Raw genomic sequence first — 27,503 nt, 5'->3', positions numbered from 1 at the left:
TATGTTAACCAGGACACAGAAGACCCAGGCTCTCATCCCAGTTACGGCAGCAGTCATTTAAGCTGTCTGAGCTTCTTTTCTTCACCAGAGATTAAAATATTGTTGTGCAGATCAAATGGGATAATCTGTTTGAATATTCATGTTATTTTTATGTTAAAATAATTTTTTTTAAAAACTTGGCAAACAGTAGAGCATATATAAATAAAAGACACTAAGTGTGTGGATTAGACAGATAATCTGCATTTCTTACTGTCTTCTCCTATTGGTCATTTTTTTGTACACAAAAATATGTGAAGAAAAAAGTTGAAAATTAAACTGTTTCATGTCTCACAAGTAATATCAGCAATACAAATAAAGCACAGGATAATGGAATTATAAATTCATCTAATTATTGGATCACTTGAATTTTAATTACCTACAGTATATCTGTGCACTTCCTTTCCCCTAATTATAAGAAATGAAGAGTATGATAAACAGAAAACAATAAGAAGAGAAAAAAATGCATCTGTATATACATACTGGCAACAGTACCACCGAAGCGCTTGGGGCAAGTTCCAAATCCAGTAACTTCTTTTTATAATCTTCTTTGGTAAATTCCCTCCTGGGAAACATGGTTGCTAACGAAAAATTACCGTAAGTGTTGCCAACAGTCTGTAAAATAAGTTTTAAAAACTTAAAGAGTGCCTTTAAAAGTAAGATATTACTCAGATGAATCCAAAATGATTGCTTTAATTAAAATTGCCTTAATTTTAAAAGTCCATTACATGTAAACTCAAAAAAAGGTATAAAATTGTGCTTCCAGCCCCTAAGCAGCTGAAAAGCTATCAAATCCAAATAGTTTTTAAAAGCTGCTATAACTCAAAGATGACCACAAAATAGCAAAATATAGTTCCTAAAAACACACAAATAAATTGAGTAAAAATGGACAATTGTGTATCTCCTTTAAGTACTGCTGCAGTTCATCATTAGGTTCTCACTATCCTTTGGCAAACTTAATGTCTCATGAACACACATTTGGATTACAGGTAATCCCTATTAAGAATTTGGACTAGACCAGTATTTCCCTCATATATACCTTCAGGAAGTGTAGCCTCCTCCTTGTCTCAAGGCATAAATGGTCCATAATCAACCTACATGATACACACAATACCAGATCCAGGAACATACAATGGACAGCACCATAAGTCACCCTCACAATTTTAAGTCCTCTATATACAAAAATCACTTGTAAAATCTTAGACATCTGTGTATCTTTCCCTAGAAGATTCCAAAGAAGGAGACTAACTTGTTTTTTGTATTTTTTTTTAACTGTAGATCACACATACCCCTCACTGTTCTAAAGATACACAAAATACAAAACTTGATAACTGTACTGAGGTGGAATTTTTGTTTTTTGGGTTTTTTTTTTTTTTTTTTTGAGACAGAGTCTTGCTCTGTCGCCCAGGCTGGAGTGCAGTGGCGCGAACTTGGCTCACTGCAAGCTCCACCTCCCGGGTTCACACCATTCTCCTGCCTCAGCCTCTCGAGTAGCTGGGACTACAGACGCCCGCCACCACACCTGGCTAATTTTTTGTATTTTTAGTAGAGACGGGGTTTCACCGTGTTAGCCAGGATGGTCTCGATCTCCTGACCTCGTGATCCACCCACCTCAGCCTCCCGAAGTGCTGGGATTACAGGCGTGAGCCACTGCGCCTAGCCTGTTGTTTTTTTTGAGATGGAGTCTTGCTCTGTTGCACAGACTGGAGTACAGTGGCACAATCTCAGCTCACTGCAACCTCTGCCTCCTGGGTTCAAGCGATTCTCCTGCCTCAGCCTCCCGAGAAGCTGGGATTACAGGCGCCCAGCACCACGCCCGGCTAATTTTTGTATTTTAAGAATAGATGGGGTCACCATGTTGGTCAGCCTGGTCTCAAACTCCTGACCTCGTGATCCACCCACCTCGGCCTCCCAAAATGCTGGGATTATAGGCGTGAGCCACCATGCCTGGCCTGAGGTGGAGTTTTAATGGGACACATGCAATCAAAGATGTAGTCCCTTCTCCATTTACCTGTGGCAAAAGCAGTGAAACTCAGGACAGGGGACACATTGTGGGAGGCTCCAAGACAAAAGAAGAATGAAAGCACCTATTTGGGACTGTTTCTACTATAAAGCTTAGGGGGAAACAGTTTTTAAAATAAACGTTTACATTGTCCAGCCTAGTTCACAAGTGCAAGAAGAAGACCAAATGTGGAGAAAAGGTCTGGCGGAAAGATCTGAACCCAAATCCCTAATTTTAACCTTGAAGTTATATATATGAAAAAATTACTGATACATATAATGAGCCTAGAACCCAAAGGACATCTGATGCTCAGAATCTGTTTTGAATAAGGAATCAATCAGGGAATAAAAATAAATTGAAAACTACTCATATCTTAAGATATATATTCCATTCAGATTCTGAGTAAGGCCACCTTTTGGAAGTAAATTCCTGAAGAAGATACTATTGTCAAATAAAGTTTACTGCCTCTTTTTCCTTAGCCAAAAGGTAAATCGTAGGAAAATGACCAGCCCCTAAGCAATCTGTAGGAAATGGAGAGAGGAGTGAGAAAAACTGCTTCCATTTCAGGGGAGTGGGACAATTCCCTCACATCAGACCTTCGGGAAATCACTTGCCTGTCACTCCTTCAATGAATCTACTAATCAGTGAAAAAAGTTCCCAGTGGCTGGGCTGGGTGGCTCACGCCTGTAATCCCAACGCACTGCGAGGCTGAGGTGGGAGGAATGCTTGAGCCCAGGAGTTCAAGACCAGCCCGGCTACATGGTGAAACCCTGTCTCTACAAAAAGTACAAAAATTAGCCGGGCATGGCAGTACATGCCTGTAAGTTCCAGCTACTTAGGAGGCTGAGGTGGGAGGGTCACTTGAGCCCAGGAGGTCGAGGCTGCAGGGAGCTGTGATCGCACCACTGCACTCCAGCCTAGGCGACACAGTGAGATCCTGTCTCAAAAAATTTTAAAAAAGAAAAGTTCCCAGGACCTATTATACAATATCAGCAAATTCCTACTTCTGCACACAAAGCAGATATGTTACTCCCATATGCACTAACACCCGACAGAATTTCCACAATATCTCAGAGGCCTCTTGTGCCTCCCTCCTGGAGAGGTCACAATTCACTCACATTCAACTTCTGCTTTGAAATTTTCCCTTCCTATAATTTAGTAACCTACACATCTATTTTTACTACAACTCAAGACATAAATTTACCTGTGCAGCAAACTGCCTTGCCTCTTCTAGAGGAGCATCAGAAGGGAACTGATTTGTAAAGGAAGAACCATCAGGAAGACGGAATTGAATTCTTGCAACAGTGCTATGAAAAAAGAAAATTAAAGTCACAATCTTCACCTCTATATATTCTCTAACAATATCATTAAGTTAGAGAAAATGGAAGTGGAAATGTGCAATGACAATAGTTTTTTCTACCATATCAGATCTTTTTGTTTGTTAATAACTGCTTTACTGAGATTCATATAAAAAATTAACTCTTTTAGGCTGGGTGTGGTGGCTCACGCCTGTAATCCCAGCACTTTGGGAGGCCAAGGTGGGCGGATCACCTGAGGTCAGGAGTTCAAGACCAGCCGGGCCAACGTGGTGAAACCCTGTCTCTACTAAAAAATACAAAAATTAGCTGGGCATGGTGGTGTATGCCTGTAATCCCAGCTACTCAGGAAGCTAAGGCAGGGAGAATGGCTTGAACCCGGGAGGTGTAGGTTGCAGTAAGCCGAGATCACGCCACTGCACTCCAGCCTAGGCAATAGAGAGACTCCATCTCAAACAAACAAAAATTAAGCCTTTTAAAGTGTATAATTCAGTGATTTTTAAATATATTCAGAATTGTGCAACTATCAACACTATCTAATTCCAGAACATTTTCATCATGCCAAAAAGGAACTCCAACCCCATCAGCAGTCACTCCCCATCCCTCCCTCCTCCAGACCCTGGCAACCACTAATCTACTATCTCTATGGATTTGTCTATTTTGGGCATGTTGTATAATAGAATCATACAGTATGTGACCTTTGTAACTTGCTTTTTTCATGGAAATTGTATTTTCAAGGTTCACCCATGTTGTTGCAGGTATCAGTTCTTATTCCTATTGCTGAAAAACATTGTTGTATGAGATACAGTTTACACATTCTTCAATTGCTGGACATTTGGGTTATTACCACATTTTAGCTATTTTGACTAATGCTGCTATAAATACTCATGTACAGGTTTTTGTGTGGACGTTTTCAATTCTCTTGGATATAAACTGCTGTATAAACTGCTGCTGTAGAACTGCTGGGTCCTATGATAACACTATGTTTAACATTTTGCGTTACTGGCAAACTGTTTTCCAAGGTGGCTACATCATTTTACAATCCCACCAGTAACACAGAAAGGTTCCAAATTCTCCACATCCTCACAAACACTTATTACTTTCTCTTTACATTTAGGCATACTTAGTGGGTGTGAAATGGTATCTCATTGTGGTTTTGACTTGATTTCCCTAATGACTAATGATGTTGAACATCTTTTCATGTGCTTACTGGCCATTTGTTTATCTTCTTTGGAGAAATGTCTATTCAAATCCTTTCCACATATTTGAACTGGGTGTCTTTATAATTGAGTCACAGGTTCTTTTTATATTCTAGACACAAGTCTCTCATCAAATATATGATTTGCAAATATTTTCTCCAATTCTATGGGTTGTTCTTTGCTTTTTTTTTTTTTTTTTTTTTGAGACAGAGTCCCACTCTGTCGCCCAGGCTGGAGTGCAGTGGCGCAATCTCGGTTCACTACAACCTCCGCCTCCCTGGTTCAAGCGATTCTCATGCTTCAGCCTCCTGAGTAGCTGGGATTACTGGTGTGCACCACCATGCCTAGTTAATTTTTGTATTTTTAGTAGGGACGGTTTTTTGCCATGTTGGCGAGGCTGGTTTTGAACTCCTGGCCGTAAGTGATCTGCCTGCCTCAGTCTTCCAAAGTGCTGGGATTATAGGTGTGAGCTACCATGTCCAGCTTCTTTGCACTTTCTTGATGATATCCTTCAAAGCACGAAAGTTTTAAATTTTGGAAGTGCGATTTACCTATTTTAAAATTTTGTTCCTGTGCTTTTAGTGCCATGTCTAACAATCCATTGGCTACTCCTAGATCACAAAAATATATTCCTCTTTTTTCCTCTAAGAATATATATTTTATAGTTTTACTTTTTGGTAGATGATCCATTAAGTTAATTTTGTACATGGTGTGAGGTAAAGGTCCAAATTCATTATTTTGCATGTAGATATTCAGTTGTCCAAGCACCTTTTGTTGAAAAGATTCTTCTTTCCCACTGAATAGTCTTGGTACCCTTTTCAAAAATAAACAGTTCATAAATGTAAGGGTTTATTTCTAGAGACTCCATTCTATTACAATGACCTGTATGTTCATCTTATACCATTACATCACTGTATAGCTTTGTAGTAAGTTTGAAAATCAGGAAGTATGAGTCATCTATCTTCATTTTCCAGTTTGTTTTAACTATTGTGTTTCTTGCATTTCCATATGGATTTTAGGTTTATAATTTATGGAAAAAAGCCAGCTGGAATTTTGATAGGAGTGTTGAATCTATAGATCAGTTAGATCAGTTTGGGGAGGATTATCATCTTAACAATGTTAAGTATTCTTATCCATGAACATAGGACACTTTCCACGTATTTAGGTCTTAAATCTTTCAACAATGTTTTGTCATTTTTAGCACACAAATCTTACATTTTTGTTAAATTTATTACTTCATTATTTTTGGAAAATTATTTTTAAAAATTTTTCTGATTACAAAATACTACTTGTTAACTGTCCAATATGGAAATATGAAAAGGCACAGAGAAGACAATAAGTATTAACCATAATCCAATTAGCAAGGTGTACTAGAAATCTAAACTTTTTTTGTCTTTTCAACATATTTTTATTTTGGGAACTGCCTTCTTACCCTGCTATGTGTCATTCATTCTGGTATAATTATCAATAACATTTCCCCCACCTCCTTCACCACAAGATTGGGCATGTCACCTCCTCCAACCAGAGGGCCCACACATGTGGACACTGACTACTCTGAAGGTGGCCACATGATCCAAACAGGGGCAGTCAGAATTCTCAGTGACTGATACAGGCATGAGAGAGAAAAGGTTAATCTCTTCTGTCTTGGATCGTGAATTCAAGGTCCTGAAAGTGCCAGGAGGTGCTGGGCTCTCCTGACACCATTTGGAGAGTTTCTCTAAGAATGAAGCTAAAACAGAAGAAACCAAGAATTAAAAAGAGAGAGAGAAATTGTAATGGTATCCTTTAGATTGCTGGACACAGCTATGCCTAACCAAATTCACCCTTGGATTTCTGAACTGCAGAGCCAATGTATTTCCTCTTTTGCTTAATCCTATCGGATAGGGGATTCTGAAAAATAAAGAATCCTAATACATATGAGATAAACATTATATTCATTTGGTTACAAATCATTTCTGTCTTTGGAAAACAGGTATTTATTGCCCTCTTTTTTTTTTTTTTTAGACGGAGTCTCGCTCTGTTGCCCAGGCTGGAGTGCAGTGGCGCAATCTCGGCTCACTGCAAGCTCCGCCTCCCGGGTTCACGCCATTCTCCTGCCTCAGCCTCCCGCGTAGCTGGGACTACAGGCGCCCGCCACCATGCCCGGCTAATTTTTGTATTTTTAGTAGAGACGGGGTTTCACCATGTTAGCCAGGATGGTCTCAATCTCCTGACCTCGTGATCCGCCCGTCTCGGCCTCCCAAAGTGCTGGGATTACAGGCGTGAGCCACTGCGCCCGGCTATTGGGCCCTCTTTTAAAGTTATTTATGTAGTACTTTTTTAGTGTACACTCACACGAAATGAGAGATACCATTGGGAGCTGTCAAATTAATATGTCCCTCTGGAATGGACTGCTTATAACCACAGTATACATCAGTGTTAAAAACCAGACTATAATCACTCTCCTCAGCCCCTATGTGCACAGAGATGTTTCAGCATGAAATATAGTACCTTCTTTCTCTTGCATAAGATTCCCTCTTGACTTCCATTTCTGCCTGTTTGGCTAGCAAGGCAGCAGCTTTGGCAGCCTCTACTTCTTCCTTTGTCTTTGCAAAACGAGCAGCTCTCTCTGCACGGTCCTTTAAAACATCATTAAATACCAATTACCTTTACTGCCAGAATGGTCAATTCACACAATTCCAAACAAATATGCATGGAATTTTTTTTTTTATTAAGAGACAGGGTCTTGCTCTGTCATCAAGGCTGGAGTGCAGTGGCACAATCATAGCTCACTGCAGCCTCTGAACACCTGGGCTCAAGCAATCCTCCCACCTCAGCTTCCAGAGTAGCTGGGACTACAGGTGCGTGCCACCATGCCCAGCTAATTTTTTTTCTTTTCTTGTGGAGGTGGGGTCTCACTTTGTTGCCCAGGCTGATCTTATACTCCTGGCTTCAAGCAATCCTCCCACCTCAGCCTCCCAAAATTCTGGGATTACAGTTGTGAGCCACTGTGCCTTGCTGCCTGAAATTGTCTAACACCATATGTGAACTTTAACATTCTGGAACTGTTATTTTTTAGTTTTATCAACTGTCGGAGACCAGAATTATTATTAAGGAAACAAGGAAATGAATTTGCTCACTACTGTATCTCCAAAGCCTGGAACAAGGTCTGGTACATAATAAATGCTCAACAAGCCTGGGCGTGGTGGCTCACGCCTGTAGTCCCAGCACTTTGGGAGGCCGAGGTGGGTGGATCACCTGAGGTCAGGAGTTCCAGACCAGCCTGACCAATGTGATGAAACCCCGTCTCTACTAAAAATACAAAAATTAGCTGGGCATGTTGGCATGCACCTGTAACCTCAGCTACTTGGGAGCCTGGGACAGGAGAATTGCTTGAACTCGGGAGGTGGAAGTTGCAGTGAGCCAAGATTGCGCCATTGCACTCTAGCCTGAGCAACAAGACTAAAACTCCATCTCAAAAATAAATAAATAATAAATGCTCAACAAATACTTGTTGACTGACCAAATGAACAAAAATATTAAGGTAGGGATGGCTTTTTTTCTTTCTTTTTTTTGAGATGGAGTTTCGCTTTTTGTCGCCCAGGCTGGAGTGCAATGGCACGATGTCAGCCTACTGCAACTTCCACCTCCTAGGTTCAAGTGATTCTCCTGCCTCAGCCTCCCAAGTAGCAGCATTACAGGCGCCCACCACCACACCCGATTAATTTTTGTATTTTTAGTAGAGATGGCGTTTCACCATGTCGGCCAGGCAAGTCTTGAACTCTCGACCTGAGGTGATCCGCCCTCCTTAGCCTCCCAAAGTGCTGGGATTACAGGCGTGAGCCACACCTGGCGGGATGGTTTTAATATGTATTGCAGCTGATGAATTCTAAAAGCAATTGTTGCAAACTAAGCTTTATGATGTGCCTAAATCCTTTCAATGTTGCAAAAAAGTGTGCCTGTGACTACAGAAGAACTACTAGGTACTTAGTACTAGTTGTTACTACTAGTAGGTACTTAGTACGAGTAGTAGGTACTAGTACTTAGCTTATTTTCTAGGGAATCTTTAAAAGCTGCTTTTTGAATGCTGATAAAAGTCATAAATTAACAAAATATGAATAAAAATCACTTCGAAAAAATCAACTCAATTTTAATCTTAACTATTTTAATTCATTTACAATTTCTAATAAAAGGAAGCTCAGGATTGGTAGTCTATGAGTCACTAAAATCTATTTTTGTGTGCACAGTCTGGTAGTAATCTAAAGCTACTGTGCACAGAAAAACAGTTTCACGAATGTCTGGAAACTTAAGACTTACCAATGCAATCTGCTGTTTTATACGTTCTCGAGCTGCCCTATCTTCTGCTTTTTCTCTGTTTCTTTCCTCCAGCATTCTTTTTGTTAATTCTTCTTCTTGTTTTCTTTTATAATCCAACATTTCTTTTCCAGTTTTTCTCCTCTCAATTTCCTTCTTAATTTCTCTCTGAATTAAAGAAAAAGTTTTATGATCCAAAAACTTGATAATCTGCCCCAGATATTATTTTGAATGCAAGGAAAACTGCAGTTAAAAGAATAAAACTTCATAAAATGTAAGTCTAGACGAGTTTATTAATGGCACGGTTAATGGTCAAATGTCTATCAATCTATAAATCATTGCCAATGGTCTGTTAAGATAATAATGTAGTCAGTGTAATTTGAAGGCAAGCATAATTACAGGTCTTTAGTCATGAGGGTAAATATATTACCCTTCAGGGACAACATGGCAGTCATGTATTTGGCTTGAATGAAATGGTAACCTCCCTATATTAGAACTCCAAAGAAATGCTACACAGTTAGGTATACATGGTGAGAAAAATGAACCATGTGCTAGAATGCTTAACAGGAGAGGAAAAATTCAGCAAAATGTCTACACATTTTTTCACAAAAATGAACTAAAACTTTGTTCAACCTCAAGCCAAACAATTTTAGCTCAAGTCCCTTTATTCTTAGTGTAAAAAAAAATCATTGCAGAGGGAAAAAGCATGGTCTAATTTATTCATAGCAATTTACGAAAAGAACACAAAAAATGTATATACTATGACTCTACTAGAGAAAACAGGAATTATCTTCATAGTGCTGCAACACTGAACTAAAACTATGAAGTCACCCTAGGCCTGCCACACTGAATAGAATAATCAATCACAACCTCAGTTAATGAGAGGACAAAACAATGCTAACTGCATGAACTTTACCTGTTCTTCCTCTTTTCTTTTCTCTTCTCTCCTTTCTTCAAGTTTTTTTGTTAGTCTGTATTAAAAAAAAAAAAAAACACCACTAATTGAGACACATCATATTAATATAAAACACACTTAGGAGATGGATTTAGCTAAAACAATTGGAGAAATAAAGAAACAAACAAACAAAAAGCAAGCAACTATTTATCTGCCTGGCTTCGGGCCCCTACAGAAATCCTGGAGTCAACGAGAGCCCATCAGAAGCCTAGCTTCATTCTAAATGCCTCACTTCCCACTTATGATTAGTTTCCCTTTTTTTCTGATTTACCTGATATTGACTTTAAAATCTACAAATACATTTTCAAACAAATACATAAATCAGTGACTTATAAATGCTCTACTCCTTATATAAAACTAAATAGCACTATGGTAAAAAAAAAAAAAAAACAAACCTGTAAAAATAAAAACTTAAGGCCAGCAAATTATTAATACCAAATTACTAACACCAACTTGATTCTCAACTGTAAGAAGTTCATCAGTTAAAAATGAATGGAGGCTGGGCACAGTGGCTCATGCCTGTAATCCCAGCACTTTGGGAGGGCTGAGGTTGGTGGATCTCTTGAGCTAAAGACCAGCTTGAGCAACATGGCAAAACTCTGTCTCTACAGAAAACACAAAAATTAGCCAGGCATGGTGGCGTGTGCCTGTAGTTCCAGCTACTTTAGGGGCTAAGGTAACAGAATTGCTTGAGCCGGGAGGTCGAGGTTGCAGCGAGTCACGTTCGCGCTACTGCATGCCAGCCTGGGTGACAAAGGGAGACCCTGTCTGAAATAAACAAACAAATGGAGGCTGGGTGTGGTGGCTCACATGTGTAATCTCAGCACTGCAGGAGGCTGAGGCAGGAGGATAGCCTAAGCCCTGGAGTTCGAAACCAGTCTGGGCAACAACTTGAGACCCCATCTTTACAAAAAATAAAAAATCAGGCTGGGCACGGTGGCTCAAACCTGTAATCAATCCCAGCACTTTGGGAGGCCAAGGCAGGTGGATCAATTGAGGTCAGGAGTTTGAGACTAGCCTGGCCAACATGGCGAAACCCTGTCTCTACTAAAAATAGAAAAACATCTGGGCGTGGTGGTGAGCGCCTGTAAACCCAGCTACTCGGGAGGCTGAGATAGGAGAATCGCTTGAACCTGGGAGGCGGAAGTTGCAGTGAGCCGAGATCATGTCACCGTACTCCAGCCTGGGCGAGAGTGAGACTCCGCCTCAGGAAAAAAAATAATAATATAAAATCAGCTGAGCATGGTAGTGTAATGCAACGTAATGAAACCCCATCTCAAAAACTAATAAAATCGGCCAGGCACGGTGGCTCATGCCTGTAATCCCACCACTTTGGGAGGCCGAGGTGGGCAGATCACGAGGTCAGGAGTTTGAGACCAGCCTGACCAACATGGTGAAACCCTGTCTCCACTAAAAATACAAAAATTAGCCAGGCGTGGTGGCATGGGCCTGTAATCCCAGCTACTCAGGAGGCTGAGCCAGGAGAATCGCTTGAACCTGGGGGGTGGAGGTTGCAGTGAGCCGAGATGGTGAAACTGCACTCCAGCCTGGGAAACAAAGTGAGACTCCATCTCAAAAAAATAAAAAAATTTAAAAAATAAAATAATGATTCTGAAATTAGACAGTGGTAGTGGATGCACAACCTTTTGAATATACTAAAACTCACTGAATTGTACACTTTCAATTTCATGGTAGTGAATTATATTTCATTTTTTTAAATGAAAATGGTATTTTCTCTAAAAGTGTTTGGTGTATACCAAACTGAACAACGTGTGCCAGCAATCAAGGGAGTGAGTACTGTCAAAAAGCCAGAAGACCCAATATGAAGGGGATTCCAACAAGTCAAATTTGGGGCAATTTGTGCACCAAAAAGAATAGAGAAATGGATAGTAACACATGAGAGAAAAAAAAGCATCTGTGACATGTCTTAACTGCTAAGGGGAACTGTAAATTGGCCTAACCACTTTGGAAAGCTGTTTGATCACTATGTATAACCCAGAAATTCCCGCTTCTTCATATATATGCCCAAAAGAAATGTGTACACATGTTCACCAAGACATATACAAGAATATTCCTCATAGCAGTTCTATTCAAATAGCCCCAAACTGAAAACAATCCTAATATCCACCAACAGTAGAATGGATTAATAAATCAAGGTAGAGTCAAACAGAATACTATAAAGCAATGAGTGCACCAATTACTGCGACATGCAACACGGATAAGCCTCAAAATACAAAGCTGAACAAAGGAGATCAAACACAAAAATACACGTTGCATGATTCCATCACAAAGTTCACAAAAGACAACTAACCTACAGTGTTCGATTCAGGATAGTGATCATCTTATGGAGGGAATCCATAATTGGGAAGGGGCATTAGGAAAGCTTATTAGGCACTGTTAATTTTCTTTCTTTCATTTTTTTTTTTTTTGAGACAAGGTCTCACTTTGTCGCCCAGGCTGGAGTGCAGTGGCACGATCTCGGCTCACTGCAACCTCTGCCTCCCGGGTTCAAGTGATTCTTCTACCTCAGGCTCCTCAGTGGCTGGGACTACAGATGCACACCCCCACGCCCAGCTAATTTTTGTATTTTTAATAGAGACAAGGTTGCACTGTGTTGGCAAGGCTGGTCTTGAACTCCTGACCTCAGGTGACCCGCCCACCTTGGCCTCCCAAAGTGCTGGGATTACAGGCGTGAGCCACCATGCCAGACTAGCACTGGTAATTTTCTATTCCTTCACCTGGGTGCTGGTGTCCAATAAATAGTTTACTGGAAAAAGGGGGCGGGGGTGGGCAGATGGAAAGTAGAGGGGGTAGATCAAAGCATTTCTCTACAGAAGAATGCTAGCTGATAAATGTAGAAAAAAACAGAATGAGAAAAATACCACAATTTTTAAACATCAATGAAATAGGTGATTACAGCAAAAATCAATGAATGCTGAAACCACCGGGTGAAGTTTTTAAGCAGTAGGATATTTACCATTTGAATCACCCATAGACAACTTATATATTAGAAAATGAAAAGGGTACCCAACAGACAACATCCTAACCAAATAATTAAACTTTACATCTCCAATAATGCATACATCTCATATTACTTGTCTCCTGATATGGGTAATGGAAAGGACAAAACATTATCTTGGTAATGTTCTTATCAGAGTTTAACCTGAATCTAATGATAGAACAGGGACCAGATCAAAGGACATTGTAGAAACAACTAACCTAGACTCTTCAAAATGTCTAAATCATGAAAAATGCAAACAAGAAGTGTCTTGGATTCAGAGCCTAAACTAAATGCAATGAACAATCCTTGACTGGATCTTGAATCAAGGGAAGAAAAGTTAAAAGGGCCATTATTGGAGCAACTGGGAAATCTGAATATGGACAAATTAGATAATCTTATTGTATCAATTTAGAATTTCTTGAGTATGATAATGGTATTGTGCTTATATCTGAAAATATACACCATCTGAAAATGGTGTGTAAATGTATTTATAGACCATCTGTAGAATTTTCTTCTGAGAAATACAAACGCAAGTTTGTTTTAATTTGGGTGAAAAGCTACACTGCATCTAATTTAATAACAAATTGACTGTTCCATAACTTCTACATTTGGGCTTCGACTTTTTTTTTTTTTTTTGAGATGGATTTTCTCTCTTATTGCCCAGGCTGGAGTGCAATGGCATAATCTCAGCTCACTGCAATCTCTACCTCCTGGGTTCAAGCAATTTTCCTGCCTCAGCCTCCCAAATAGCTGAGATTACAGGTACCCACCACTACGTCCGGGTAATTTTTGTATTTTTAGTAGAGACAGGGTTTCACCATGTTGCTCGGGCTGGTCTCGAACTCCTGACCTCAGCTGATCCACCTACCTCGGCCTCCCAAAGTGCTGGGATTACAGGCATGAGCCACTGTGCCAGGCTGGCATCTACTTCTTAATGGTCACTATGCCTGCTTGGGTGCCAGAAGGGGGCAGGACATGGGTCTGTGAGCACAGATCCCCAGATCCTGGCCTAGGATGGAGTCCCTGCTCAAAGCCCACAGACCCTCAGCCAATGTCTTCCTAGGAGCTGCATGCTGAGGTATCTAGGCATGAAGTGAAATTATGTCTGCAACTTTCAAATGAATCAGAAGAAAAAAAAAAAAAGAAAAAAAATTAAAAGATGGCCATTACACTATTTTTTCAACGTTGAGGTTTGAAACTTATTCAAATAAAAAGACTAGAATTCATGGTAGTATACATTATCTTTGCCAGATAATTCTGCCCACTTTAAACATAATGACATGGCTAGGTGTGGTGGCTCATGCCCGTAATTCCAGCACTTTGGGAGGCCGAGGCGGGCGGATCACCTGAGGTCAGGAGTTCGAGACCAGCTTGACCAACATGGTGAAACCCCCGCCTCTACTAAAAATATAAAAATTAGCCGGGTGTGGTGGTGGGCACCTGTAATCCCAGCTACTCGGGAGGCTGAGGCAGGAGAATCGCTTGAATCTGGGAGGTGGAGGTTGCAGTGAGCCGAGATTGTGCCATTGCACCCCAGCTTGGGCGACAAGGGCAAAACTCCATCTCAGGGGGAAAAAAAAAAACATAATGAAATAAACAAAATAATGCATTTTAACTAAAGATTCGCTAAAAGATTCCTATTTCACATCTGTTAGCTTTAGTGAAACATTGTATATCCTGGCCAGACGTGGTGGCTCAAGCCTGTAATCTCAGCACTTGAAGAAGCCAAGGCGGGTGGATTATTTGAGGCCAGGAGTTCGAGACCAGCCTGGCCAACATGGCAAACCCCTGTCTCTACTAAAAATACAAAAATTAGCCAGTCATGGTGGCGCATACCTGTAATCCCAGATACTCAGGAAGCTGAGGTACGAGGACCACTTGAACTGGGAGGAGGGTTGCAGTGAGCCGAGATCACGCCACTGCACTCCAGCCTGGCAACAGAGCCAGACTTCATCTCAAAAACAAACAAACAAAAAACCATCATAGGCGAGGTGCTGTGGCTCACACCTGTAATCCCAGCACTTTGGGAGGCCAAGGTGAGCAGATGACCTGAAGTCAGAAGTTCAAGACCAGCCCAGCCAACATGGCGAAACCCTGTTGCTACTAAAAATATTTTAAAAATTAGCCGGGTGTGGTGGTGCATGCCTGTAATCCCAGCTACTTGGGAGGCTGAGGCAGGAGAATCGCTGGAACCCGGGAGTCAGAGGCTACAGTGAGCCAAGATCATGCCACTGCACTCCAGCCTGGGCAACAGAGCAAGACTCTGCCTCATAAATAAATAACCATTGTATATCCATTAATATTAAAAATAAAAACTTAGATCTCACAATTTCAAATCACCAATCCGTTTTTTTTAAAATTATGTTTACTTGACAAAATGCAGCTCAAGATTGAAGGACTATGTTCTTATGTACAAGATAGGATGAATTTCTCACTAATGTCAATTTGATTTAGTCACCCTTTCCCTTAACAAAATTAGTTTTCTTTGAAGCTAGATGAGAAAAAAGCCTAAGACTTAAAGTCAACTACAGTAATTAGTTTTCCAAAAACATGGTGTTTGGAAATAGATCTCAGTTTCAACTGTAGCCTGAGAGGAAAGTAAGAATCTTACATCTGCTAATCCATCCTGCTTTATTTTTTATTTTATTTTATTTATTTTGAGACGGAGTAGCACTCTGTCGCCCACGCTGGAGTGTAGTGGCATGACCTTGGCTCACTGCAACCTCTGCATCCCGGGTTCAAGCAATTTTCCTGCCTCAACCTCCTGAGTAGCTGGGACTACAGATGCGTACCATGCCCAGCTAATTTTTGTATTTTTCTAGTAGAGACAGGGTTTCACCACGTTGGCCAGGCTGGTCTTCAACTCCCGGCCTCAAATGATCCACCCATCTCAGCCTCTCAAAGTGCTGGGACTACAGGCGTGATCCACCATGCCTGGTCTTATTTATTTACTTTTTGAGACAGAGTCTTGCTCTGTCACTCAGGCTGGAGTACAGTGGTGTGATCATGGCTCACTGCAGCCTTGACCTCCTGGGCTCAGGTGATCCTCCCACCTCAGCCTCCTGAGTAGCTGGGACTACAGGTGTGCACCACCTCACCCAATTAATTTTTGTATTTTTTTGTAGAGATGGGGTTTTGCCATGTTGCCCAGGCTGGTCTCTATTTTCTGGCCTCAAGCAAACCACCTGTCTCAACCTCCCAAAGTGCTGGGATTACAGGCGTGAGCCACCACTCACAGCCCCTGCCAAATTTTAACTCTGAATTTTTAATTTGTATGAAATAGATTTTAAAATATCATCAAGGTCAGAGAAAAATGCATGAATTTTGCTTTATAGAACTTCATATAATTCTAAAATATCAGATTACACAACAGGGACTGATGGGTCCAACTTAACCAGGCTGAGAAAAAGCACTTCAGTTCAGAGAGACAGGGAAACTAGTAGTTTCACAGTTCAATACCCTGCAAAAGATGGCAGGGGATGAGTTAGTTGAGGGCACAAGAGCTTCACAGTCTATGGCAGGGGATGGTGAGAATGATGGCAACTCTTAGGGTATAAATAATGAGCTAAGTGGACATTTGGAATGGGAATATTACATATGCTGGTGTTATTAGTTATTGTCATTGTCAATGAATCAGATTCCACAAAAGGAACAAGATTCCTAATTTGGCATGAACGCAGATGAATAAAATGCAGGATCTCAGCTTGTGAATTAATTAGTACTATGACACAGGCAGACACTAGCTGACATTCCCCTACATAAGAATGGAGGCTATTAAAAACTTTTTCCAGTATAACTAAATAGCGCCTGACCCCACCTCAAAATAAAGGGCTACCTGATGTAATTCAGGTTTTTGCCCCAAGTCTCCAAACCCTTTTCCAGATTTTTTATTTTCACTTCAGCCCAGAGTGGTGCAAATAAAGGTACAGAGTAGTGGGCCTGGTGTTAGCAAATCAGAAAGAAGCAAAACAGGATGAACCCTTGGGAACTTAAGTTTCCTGCTGCTATTCTTCTAGGCTTATACCACTTTCCTCACCACTGTGAGGTCCAGCCTGCTTTTCACCTCAAGGTCTGGGCACTGCTCCTACCCCTACAAAGAACAATCAGAATCTAGGTTTTGCTGAAAAGAAGCTGATCTTTACTGAGTCACAAGCAAACTCAAAGACAATATCAGCAATCACTTTGAACCCTGTTTCCCCGAAGCATCTATGTGAACAAGAAAATATCAAGTCTCTCTAAGGAAGGTTTTTTAAAAAAAATTTTTAAATGCTAAGGAATTTTTTTAAACTTCCATATAACTAACGCTAAAGGGGTTTAAATCAGGGTTTAAAATATTCCCGCTTAACCACTAACTATTAACTCATGTAAGAATCACAGCATAAAAGACTATGATTTGACAATTACTGTATCATTAAAAATACTAGAAACTACAAAGAGCCAGAAATTTGTATCTGATTATTAGACCAACTAATGAAAAATGCCACTTAGTAGACACCCACTTATGCAGAACTTAAGCTCAGTACATAGTCATGAAATAAGCTGAAGTTCTTGCCCATCTGGAGCTTATTATCCTTATGGCATAGAGATAAAAGCAGAAGTGACAGATGGAAACACCCATGTACCAAAATACCATTAAAAAGGGGATTCTTAGAATGATCAGACCAAAAGCTGACTGGTGACTTCAGACATACATGAAAACTTTACATTTAGAGTGTAATGTTTATGGATACAAATTAGTTAGGTGATCAAAAATTTCAACTCAGAATTCTAAAACTTCATTTGTATAACTTTAGCTTTAATTCAAATTAATGAAATAACTGAAAACCACTGTCTTTTTAAACAAAATGCTATTTGCAAAAAGAAGAGCAAACCTTTCCACTCGGATGTTGAGGTCCTCTGCAGGTCTCTGATCTGAGCATCCACTAGGCTCCTGAGAGGAAGTGGCATGGCCTGCACTTTCTCCTCCTTAATTATTAAATAAAAAGAAATAAGAATACTGCATTTAATGCAACTTTTTAAAGGAATAACTCTTTCAGATTATAGCATCTGTTAATAATTTTATATCTTAAGCATTATATATTTTCCCTAAAAATGGAGAAGGAGCTAAATATGCTATTACTAATCCTAAAGTTTAGACGTGGATAAAATTGTTCACAAATAGAAATAAAGCAGTTACCGAGTTAAAATCACCAAGGTAAAGGTCAGATGTAAAACATGAATAACAATCTGGCAGGAGGCATGCCTGGCTATGGGTAGCCTTCACTCTAGAGCAGTGCCCTCCAATATCTATACTGTCTAATACAGCAGCCACTAGACAGGTGGCTGTTGAACATCTAAAATGAGGTTACTGCAAGTGAGGGACAAATTTTAGTTGTAATTAATTTTAATTAAAATGTGGCTGTGGCTATTGAGCAGTGAGCAATACAGGCCAGGTTTGATCCTGGGTATGGCTCTGGACTTACACTGGTCCAAGGAATCTGCTTCTGCTGACCAGAGTGGTTCCTTAGAGAGCCTCTTTATGCTAGTTTTCTTTGAAGGATTTCCTGAAAGATAGACTTTTGTCCTGGCCTATTCTACAAGACCTCTGTCATTCCCTTCCTTACAACTTGCCACCAACCTGATTCTTCTTTACAGTCTTTGGCGAACAAGGACTCTGGAGCCACACAGTCATTTCAGTAAGTTCCTTAATACCTCTGTATCTCATCAGTAAAATGAGGATAGTAACCTCACACGGTTGTTATAAGAAATACGTGTTAATACAAGTAAAATGCTTAGAACTTAACTGAGACTGGCACATGGTAAGCATTTTAGTTACTACAGTAGTAGTAAAAATAATTAGTATGACTAAGTAGAGACGATGGTGCATATCTCTTCTCCCTCCCCATTCAGGGGCATAACCTAGGTAGCTTGAAATCAACAAAGTGGGAGTATTTACACCTGGGAAATTAGCAAATACTACAAATATGGGCCTTTGCTTCCACAGATCCTTCTGATAAATGTTTACCAGTGTATCACTGAATGCAACTCTTGGATAAGAAGTGGTAACCACTAGCAGCCAGTAGAGGCTCAATAGGAAATTAACCACCTTTCTTTAGAAAATAAAATGAATGCTGAGGACATGTCTTATTATCAGCAAAAATTTACATCTTATGAAGATAACCTGTGGACAAGCTGGGGGAAAAGTGTTGAATAAGAGTACAGTTAGGTGAATCTATGACTCATAATTAAAGAGAAATGGAAAGATGTCATATAGAGGAAGATTTCCAATTGTATGTCACAGAGTTCTCTGCCTTGGGTATTTCATAAATGACTTGAAGATGTAAAATATAAATTTGTAACTTTTTTTTTTGAGACATGGTCTAGCTTTGTTGCCCAGGCTGGAGAGCAGTGGCATGATCTTGGCTCACTGCAACCTCCGCCTCCTGGGATCAAGCCATCTTCCTACTTCACCCTCCCTAGTAGCTGGGGCCACCAATGCATGCTACCATGCCTGGCTAATTTTTGTATTTTGTATGGAGACTGGGTTTTGTCACACTGCCCAGGCTGGTCTCGAACTCCTGAGCTCAAGTGATCTTGGCCTCCTAAAGTACTGGGATCACAGGCATGAGCCATTGTACCTGGCCCATGTGTAACTTTATGGGTGACCCAAAATTGTGTGAAATAGCTTATTAACACTCATATTTAACTGCTAATTCCTAAATGAAAAATTCTAGGTCGGGTATGGTGGCTCACACCTGTAGTCCCAGCACTTCGGGAGGCCGAGGCAGGTGGATCATTTGAGGTCAGGAGTTTGAGACCAGTCTGGCCAACATGGTGAAACCTCATCAGTACTAAAAATACAAAATCAGCTGGGCATGGTTGCGGGTGCCTATAATCCCAGCTACTTGGAAGGCTGAGGTAGAAGAATCACTTGAATTTGGGAGGCGGAGGCTGCAGTGAGCCAAGATCGCGCCACTGCACTCCAGCCTGGGAGACAGAGCGAGACTGTCTCAAAAAAAAAAAAATTCTGGATTGAAAAAACACCTCAATAAGTTAAAACAACTGATAAAAATCCAAATATAATAAAAATGTATTGAGAAGTTCTGCCTTTAGGCTTAAAAAGCCAACTGGAATAACAGGCATAATGTATCTCCTGAGAGAAATATACATCATCATCTACAAAGTAGTCTTGTCAAAAAGAATAATGAAGCTGACTTGATCAAGTCTGTAGCTTTACCAATTTAGAGGAATAAAGGGGACAGAGGAACATCTTACACAATTCCATGGGGATGCGGTAAAATCCAGACTGTGGAAAACTATAGGAAAAACTACCAGGGAGAGCAGAAATCTATATATTAAATTTAAAAACACATCAACCAATAGCAATATCTCGAACTGTAACTCAAACTGAAAAAAAGTATAATATAAATATTGCCTAGATAATTGATGACAAAAAGGATTACTATTAAACTTTCTGGCTTTGATAATAGTATTGTTGTTATTTTTAAAAATTTCTTATCTTTTAGATATTGATATTTTAAAAGATGAAATCATACAAATGCCTGAGATTTGCTTCAAAATAACCTGGAAGGGTGGTCATATAGGGAGACAGATAACAAAAACCGAGCAAATAATGGGAATCACTGACACAGGATGATGAGTACCTCGAGTTCGTTATTCTGTTCTCTCTACTTTAGAATATGCTTGCAAATTTCCATAATTAAAATTCATTTTGGCTGGGCGCAGTGGCTCACGCCTACAATCCCAGCACTTTGGGAGCTGAGGCAGGCATATCACCTGAGGTCAGGAGTTCGAGGCCAGCCTGGCCAACATGGTGAAACCCCGTCTCTATTAAAAATACAAAAATTAGCCGGGCATGGTGGTGCACGCCTGTAGTCCCAGCTACTCGGGAGGCTGAGACAGGAGAATCACTTGAACCTGGGAAGTGGAGGTTGCAGTGAGCCGAGATCATGCCACTGCACTGCAGCCTGGCCAACAAAGTGAGACTCTGTCTCAAAAAAAAAAAAATTATTTTAAAAGGCAACTATATATAATCTTAAAAGATTTATATTCCTTTCTTATATTTTAGAGATACATATTGAAATATTTTACCTGAGATTTGTTCTAAATAAGTTGAAAAAGAAGAGGAGTGGAGGGCACAGATGAGAATATTGGCCATGAAGCTAGGCAATGGATTAATGGGGTTTTCTTATACTATTTTTTTCTACTTCTATATATGTTTGAAATTTTCCATAATAAATAGTTTTAAAAAGCTACAGGCCTGGATCCAATGACTCATGCCTGTAATCCCAGCACTTTCAGAGGGCAAGGCAGGAGGATTACTGGAGGACAGGAGTTTGAGACAGCCTAAGCAACACAGTGAGACCCCATCTCTGCAAAGAATATAATTAAAAAATTAGGCTGGGCGTGGTGGCTCATACCTATAATCCCAGCACTTTGGGAGGCCAAGGCAAGCAGATCACCTGAGGTCAGGAGATCGAGACCAGCCTGATCAACATGGAGAAACCCCATCCCTACTAAAAATACAAAATTAGCCAGGCATGGTGGCGCATGCCTGTAATCCCAGCTACTCGGCAGGCTGAGGCAGGAGAATCGCTTGAACCTAGGAGATGGAGGTTGTGGTGAGCCAAGATTGCGCCATTGCACTCCAGCCTGGGCAACAAGACCAAAATTCCATCTCAAAAAAAAAAAAAAAAAAAAAATTAGCCAGGTGTGGTGGTGCACACCTGTACTCCTAGCTACTCAGGTGGCTGAAGCAGGAGATCACGTGGGCCAGGAGTTGGAGATTATAGTGAGCTATGTTTGTGCCACTGCACTCCAGCCTGGGTGACAGAGCCAGACCCTGCAGACACATTTTTGTATTTTTGTAGAGACAGAGTTTTGCCGTGTTGTCCAGGCGGGTCTCAAACTCCTGGGCTTAAGCAATCTGCCCACCTTGGCCTCTCAAAGTGCTGGGATTATAGGTGTGAACAACCACACCTGACCAAAAAAAAAAAAAAAATGTTTTTAAGCTAAAAAAAACTGAGATTAGAGCTGCTACTCACCTCAGGTAAGCCAGAGCTTGCAGTTTTAGTCTAGCCAAGTTAATTGTCTACTAAAACAAAAACAACACTCTTTGCAGGAATACAATGAAATCCAGAGTGTCTACAACAATGTACAAGATACAATCCAGCATTTTTTGACATATGAACAAACGGGAAAATGTGACCCATTCTAAAGGGTAAAGGTGATCAACACAAGCCAATCCTCAGATGAGCTAGATATTGAAACTGTCAGACAAAGACTTTAAAGCAGCCGTTATAACTCAAATGAGGAAAAGGGAAATACACTTGAAATGAATTAAAAGAATAAAACATAGATGAAGAGTACTCATTCTGCACAACTTCTGTAACTTATGAGTCAAACTATTTCAAAATAAAAAGTTATAATGAGAGAAAGAAATAGAAATCCTACAACTAAAAAATGTATAACATAATTTTATCTAAAATAAAAAATTCACTGGATGGGCTTAACATCAGAATGGAGATGATAAAGAGTCAGTGAACTTGTAGATCAACAGAATTATCCAATCCAAAGAAGAAAAAATAAGTGTGAAAAAATAAACCTGTGGGACAATACCATGAAGCCTAATATACATGTAATTCATTCCAGCAAGATATATGGACCAAAATTCCCAAACTTGGTGAAAGTCACACATTTACAGATGTAAGAAACTAGGCAAACCAAACACAGGATAAATACAAAGAAAAATACACTTAGGCATATCACAGTCAAATTGCTAAAAACCAAAGAAAGAAAGAAATCCTGAAAGCAGCCAGAGAAAACCAACATACTCCTTACAGGGGGGAACAATCAGAATTTGTGGAGACTTCTCATTAGAACACTATGAAGACCAGAAGACGGTGGACAATACCTGTAACTGTAAACACAAAATTTTTATATCCAGCAAAAATATCCTTCCAGAATGAAGATAAAACAAAGTCATTTCACATAAAGAAAACTCCAGACCTGTACAATAAGTAATGCTAAAGGAAAATTTTCAGGCTGAAAGAATATTATACCAGAGGGAAACATGTGTCTATCTTCAAAATGGAATTAAGAATTTTGGAAATGATATATATCCAGGTAAATACAATTAAAGTAATTATTCTGTCATAGACCTAAATGAACATCCATAATAGAGTCCCCCCGTTCCGTACACATCCAGAAGTTGAATGATCCATCTGATGTAAAACCTCAAAATGAGACAAATAGCTGTATTTCAAATATTCAAAACCTGTCATGTGTAACTCCACAAGGCAGCATTAATGTTAACAGGAAGTTATGGGGCATCAAATTTCAGCTCAGTATAAGGAAGACTCTTTCTAAAAACTAGAGCTGTTCAACAACAGAACAGGCTTCCTAGCAAGGTAATGAGCTTCCCATCATTGAATGCATTCAAATAGAAGCTTGATGATTATTTGTGTGGGATGCTGGAGTAGAATCATCTTTTAGGACACTAATATCCTAACATCTTGATTTATCTACCCCTCGGTTGCCTAATACAAAGCTATATTACACCAAACAACTCCAACCACAATCCCAAAAATTTCTCTTTTGCCTTTTCTATCAATGAGTTTACAGTCACACCTCTTACTTCTACAAGCTCTATTTCATAATTATCTTTTACCTCTAATCAAAAATATATATATATAATACTATTCTCTTAAATTTATATAGCTTTTTACAGGTTATAGAAACAATTCCAAATATAATACTTTAGTTCATTTGAAACTTTCCAAATTCTCTAGGCTAGTAAGAGATTTATAAAACTGCTCAGTGTCATGACATTCCTTGAAGCATGTAGCGCAATAGCAGAAATTATAAATCAATTGCTCTGGATTGTTGACTATTTGGGAGTTGAGTTGACATTCACTGACTTTATTGTCTTCTGCCACTAAATGACACATGTGTATTTAATATGACTCTTAAATTTTAAGTTAAATAAATGTGAAGAAAAATACATACATTTATAAAATATTAATATTTAAATATTAAAATGTAGTGAAGGAGCTTCTATTGCACTCAAAAAGGTACATTAAAAGTTACCTGTTGCAGTATCTGACTTTGTATCAGAAGTGGGTGGTATCTCACAAAGCTCTGCATTTCTGGACTGAGAGTTTTCACAAGTGTTGTTAGGTTCAAATGACGCAGATGGAGTAGACACTGAACTTTCTGACTGACTGCCATTTGCTACTGATGTTTCACTTTTTAGCAAATGCATCTAGGCAGAAAATAAATTGGATTTTAATGAATAGATAAGAATCTAAACTTACCATGGCAGTAGAGACCAAAATACAGGTTGATTTATACTCTATAAAAAGAGAAATACGAAACGCTCATAAATAGATGAATCCAAAATGTATAATCCTAAGTATGATATAATCACATTATGGAATTTACCTGCAAGCTGGCAAGACCATAAAAACATTTGTTAAAGCACACTATTGATTTTCCCTCAAATTAGAATTCAAAGAAAAAAGTTACAAACTTCTACCAGCCATTTGTCCAAAGTAGACAGAAATGATTAATTATTGAGTATAAAGTCCTTAAAATATATTAAGCAATATATAGTTAGAGCCTTAATATGACAGCAACTTTCTCTTTCAACAAAGTTATGGTGATATTCATTATGTGTTGAGATTGGGGTAAAAGATGGCTGGGTGTGGTGGCTCATGCCTGTAATCCCAGCACTTTGGGAGGTCAAGGCGGGCAGATCACTTGAGGTCAGGAGTTCGAGACCAGCCTGGCCAACATGGCAAAATCCCGTCTCTACTAAAAATGCAAAAATTAGCTGGGCATGTTGGCATGCGCCTGTAATCCCACCACTGGGGAGGCTGAGGCAGAAAAATCGCTCGAACCCGGGAGGTAGAGATTGCAGTGAGCTGAGATCAGTCCACTGCACTCCAGCCTGGGCAACAGAGACTCCATCTCAAAAAAAAAAAAAAAAAAAAAAAGAAAGGTAAAGAAGTCAGTCAAGTATTAGGTACTGGCTACTGGCACCTGTAACTTCATGTTATTTACAAAACAGGTGACAAAAACAGTACTTACTACCTTTTAAGATTTTTGGCATGGCAGTTTCCTGAATATACAGAGGGGCTCCAAAAATATTCCAATGTTAGGAAGGGTGCGGTGGCTCACGCCTGTAATCTCAGCACTTTGGGAGGCCAAGGCGGGCAGATCACCTGAGGTCAGGAGTTTGAGACCAGCCTGGCCAACATGGTGAAACCCTGTCTCTACTAAAAATACAAAAATCAGCTCAGTGTGGTGGCAGGTGCCTGTAATCCCAGCTACTTGGGAGGCTGGGGCAGGAGAATCACTTGAACCTGGGAGGTGGAGGCTGCACTTGAGCTGAGATCACACCACTGCACTCCAGCCTGGGCGACAGAACGAGACTCCATCTCAAAAAAAAAAAAAAAAAAAAAAAAAAAATCCAATTCCTGACGTACCATTTACGGAAACAACAGTTCTGTTCCTTCTTACCTGTCGGACCTTGTGAATTCTTGTAACAAGTTCATCTGCAGAAACACTTCCTGCTATTACTTCCAAGGGAATTCCACTGTCTCCAATAAAGAAACTGGATGGAACACACACTACAGGATCTGTACAGTTTAATGAAGTCTAACAATTCATGTGAAACGAAAGGATAGTTTTACGAAACACTATTGGTAACAAAGGAAAACAAATGATCTTTGTGATTTTCACAATATAATCTAACATTTATTAAATAATTTCAAGTACTGCATCATTATACCTATAGTATTAATACATGTGACATGTTAATTTATGAGGTATATTCTAGTGAAGAATCTACTACATTCTCCTCTATCATAACTTCCTTTTCTATCCATCTTGCTGCCAGCTGACTCTTGCAAGCTACTTGTAACATTCCAACCCAACTGATCTATATTGTTTTTCAGATATTCACATTTTAAAAACTCCCTATCCTATCTTTAGCTGCAATATATTATCTCAATGTATGGGGTGCACTACACCATTGAGTTACTTTTATATATGTTTGAAATTTCCTATAATAACATTTTTTAAATGAGGACACTTAGTAATAAAGTTTCCATAAAAAAGAATGTATGATTTCCTAAATAAAAATGAATAATTTCTAAATTTCATAAATTAACCAAAAGGAAGGTAAATAAATGTATATATATAAGCCATTCTTTACTGAAAGGATACAGATTTGTGAAAACTGTAGGCAGGCTTCACTGTAAAACAAAATCAAACAAAATCACTAGATGAAGGCAAGTATTTTCTAAATACTGAGTTGTTTTAATAAAATTTACTGTACCAATCACAAGTATTTTCCTGCAACTACCAGTTTCTTTCACAGCAATCAGGTTGAAGGAGAAAAATATAATTCTTATTTCATTAAGACTTTTTCTGGTTTGTTTTATAATTTTCAAATGAAAGAATTATTTGTGGCTTGGCATGGTGGCTCATGCCTGTAATCCCAGCATTTTGGGAGGCCGAGGCAGGCAGATCACTTGAGATCAAGAGTTCGAGACCAGCCTGGCCAACATGGCGAAACCCCGTCTCTACTAAAAATACAAAAATTAGCTGGGCATTGTGGCAAGTGCCTGTAATCCCAGCTACTTGGGAGGCTGAGGCAGGAGAATCGCTTGAACCCAGGAGGCGGAAGTTTCAGTGAGCCAAGATTGCACCATTGCACTCCAGCCTGGGCAACAAGAGCAAAACTCTGTCTCAAAAAAAAAAAAAAAAAAAAGGCCGGGCGTGGTAGCTCACAGGTATAATCCAAGCACTTTGGGAGGCCAAGGCAGGTGAATCACGAAGTCAGTAGTTGAGACCAGCCTGGCCAACATGGTGAAATCTGGTCTCTACTAAAAATGCAAAAATTAGCTCGGCGTGGTGGCACACACCTGTAATCCCGGCTACTCAGGCGGCTGAGGCAAGAGAATCGCTTGAACCTGGTAGGCAGAGGTTGCAGTGAGCCAAGATCGCGCCACTGCACTCCAGCCTGGGCAACAGAGTGAGACTTCATCTCAAAAGAGAAAGAACTATTTGCTCTTACAACCCACAAGCTAGTGGCTGCATCTGGTAGCTAAAAAATTAATTTGGTATCTGCCATGCTGCTTCCTCAGCAGACAAGTATACCTGAATACAATATCTTAACCTGGAACACGAAGACATAAGGCCTACGACTTACTTAGGCATGTGATAATGTAATACTCTATAATAACAAAGGATTAAAAGCAATCTATCTACCAATAAAAACTGAATAATTATGCAATCACAAAAAAAGGCAGGCCAGCACTGTGGATCACGTCTGTAATCCCAGCACTTTGGGAGGTCAAGGCAGGTGGATCACGAGGTCAGGAGTTCGTGACCAGCCTGGCCAACATGGCGAAACCCTGTCTCTACTAAAAATACAAAAATTGGCCTGTCGTGGTGGCTCACGCCTGTAATCCCAGCACTTTGGGAGGCCGAGGCAAGTGGATTATGAGGTCAGGAGTTCGAGTCCAGTCTGGCCAACATAGTGAAACTCCCTCTCTACTGAAAATACAAAAAATTAGCTGGGTGTGGTGGTGTGCACCTGTAATCCCAGCTACTCGGGAGGCTGACACAGGAGAAGTGCATGAACCCAGGAGGCGGAGGTTGCAGTGAGCCGAGATCATGCCATTGCACTCCA

General features: G+C 39.9%; 1 protein-coding gene across 8 annotated transcripts in view; it reads right to left on the bottom strand.

Annotated features, from left to right (window-relative positions):
* The window catches only part of UBXN4 (UBX domain protein 4), a 43,474-nt gene that overhangs the window by 5,495 nt on the left and 10,476 nt on the right, over window positions 1-27,503 (bottom strand). For 4 of the 8 annotated variants that reach the window (XM_054678750.2, XM_054678751.2, XM_054678752.2 and 1 more), the window contains exons 3-11: window positions 26,033-26,061; window positions 25,325-25,462; window positions 23,891-24,065; window positions 17,674-17,767; window positions 9,763-9,817; window positions 8,850-9,014; window positions 7,044-7,171; window positions 3,243-3,345; window positions 520-651 (exon numbers count right to left, since the gene is read on the bottom strand). In XM_054678750.2, coding sequence (XP_054534725.1) covers window positions 520-651; window positions 3,243-3,345; window positions 7,044-7,171; window positions 8,850-9,014; window positions 9,763-9,817; window positions 17,674-17,767; window positions 23,891-24,065; window positions 25,325-25,462; window positions 26,033-26,061 — 1,019 coding nt within the window. The remainder of the gene's footprint in view (window positions 1-519; window positions 652-3,242; window positions 3,346-7,043; window positions 7,172-8,849; window positions 9,015-9,762; window positions 9,818-17,673; window positions 17,768-23,890; window positions 24,066-25,324; window positions 25,463-26,032; window positions 26,062-27,503) is intronic. The other 4 variants (XM_054678754.2, XM_054678753.2, NM_001246510.1 and 1 more) reach the window with 1 other exon arrangement.

Source organism: Pan troglodytes, chromosome 13, assembly GCF_028858775.2.
Source record: "Pan troglodytes isolate AG18354 chromosome 13, NHGRI_mPanTro3-v2.0_pri, whole genome shotgun sequence".
Lineage (NCBI taxonomy): Eukaryota > Metazoa > Chordata > Mammalia > Primates > Hominidae > Pan > Pan troglodytes.
The sequence above is the reverse complement of the archived record's forward strand: the minus strand, read 5'-3'. Positions and strand labels throughout refer to the sequence as shown.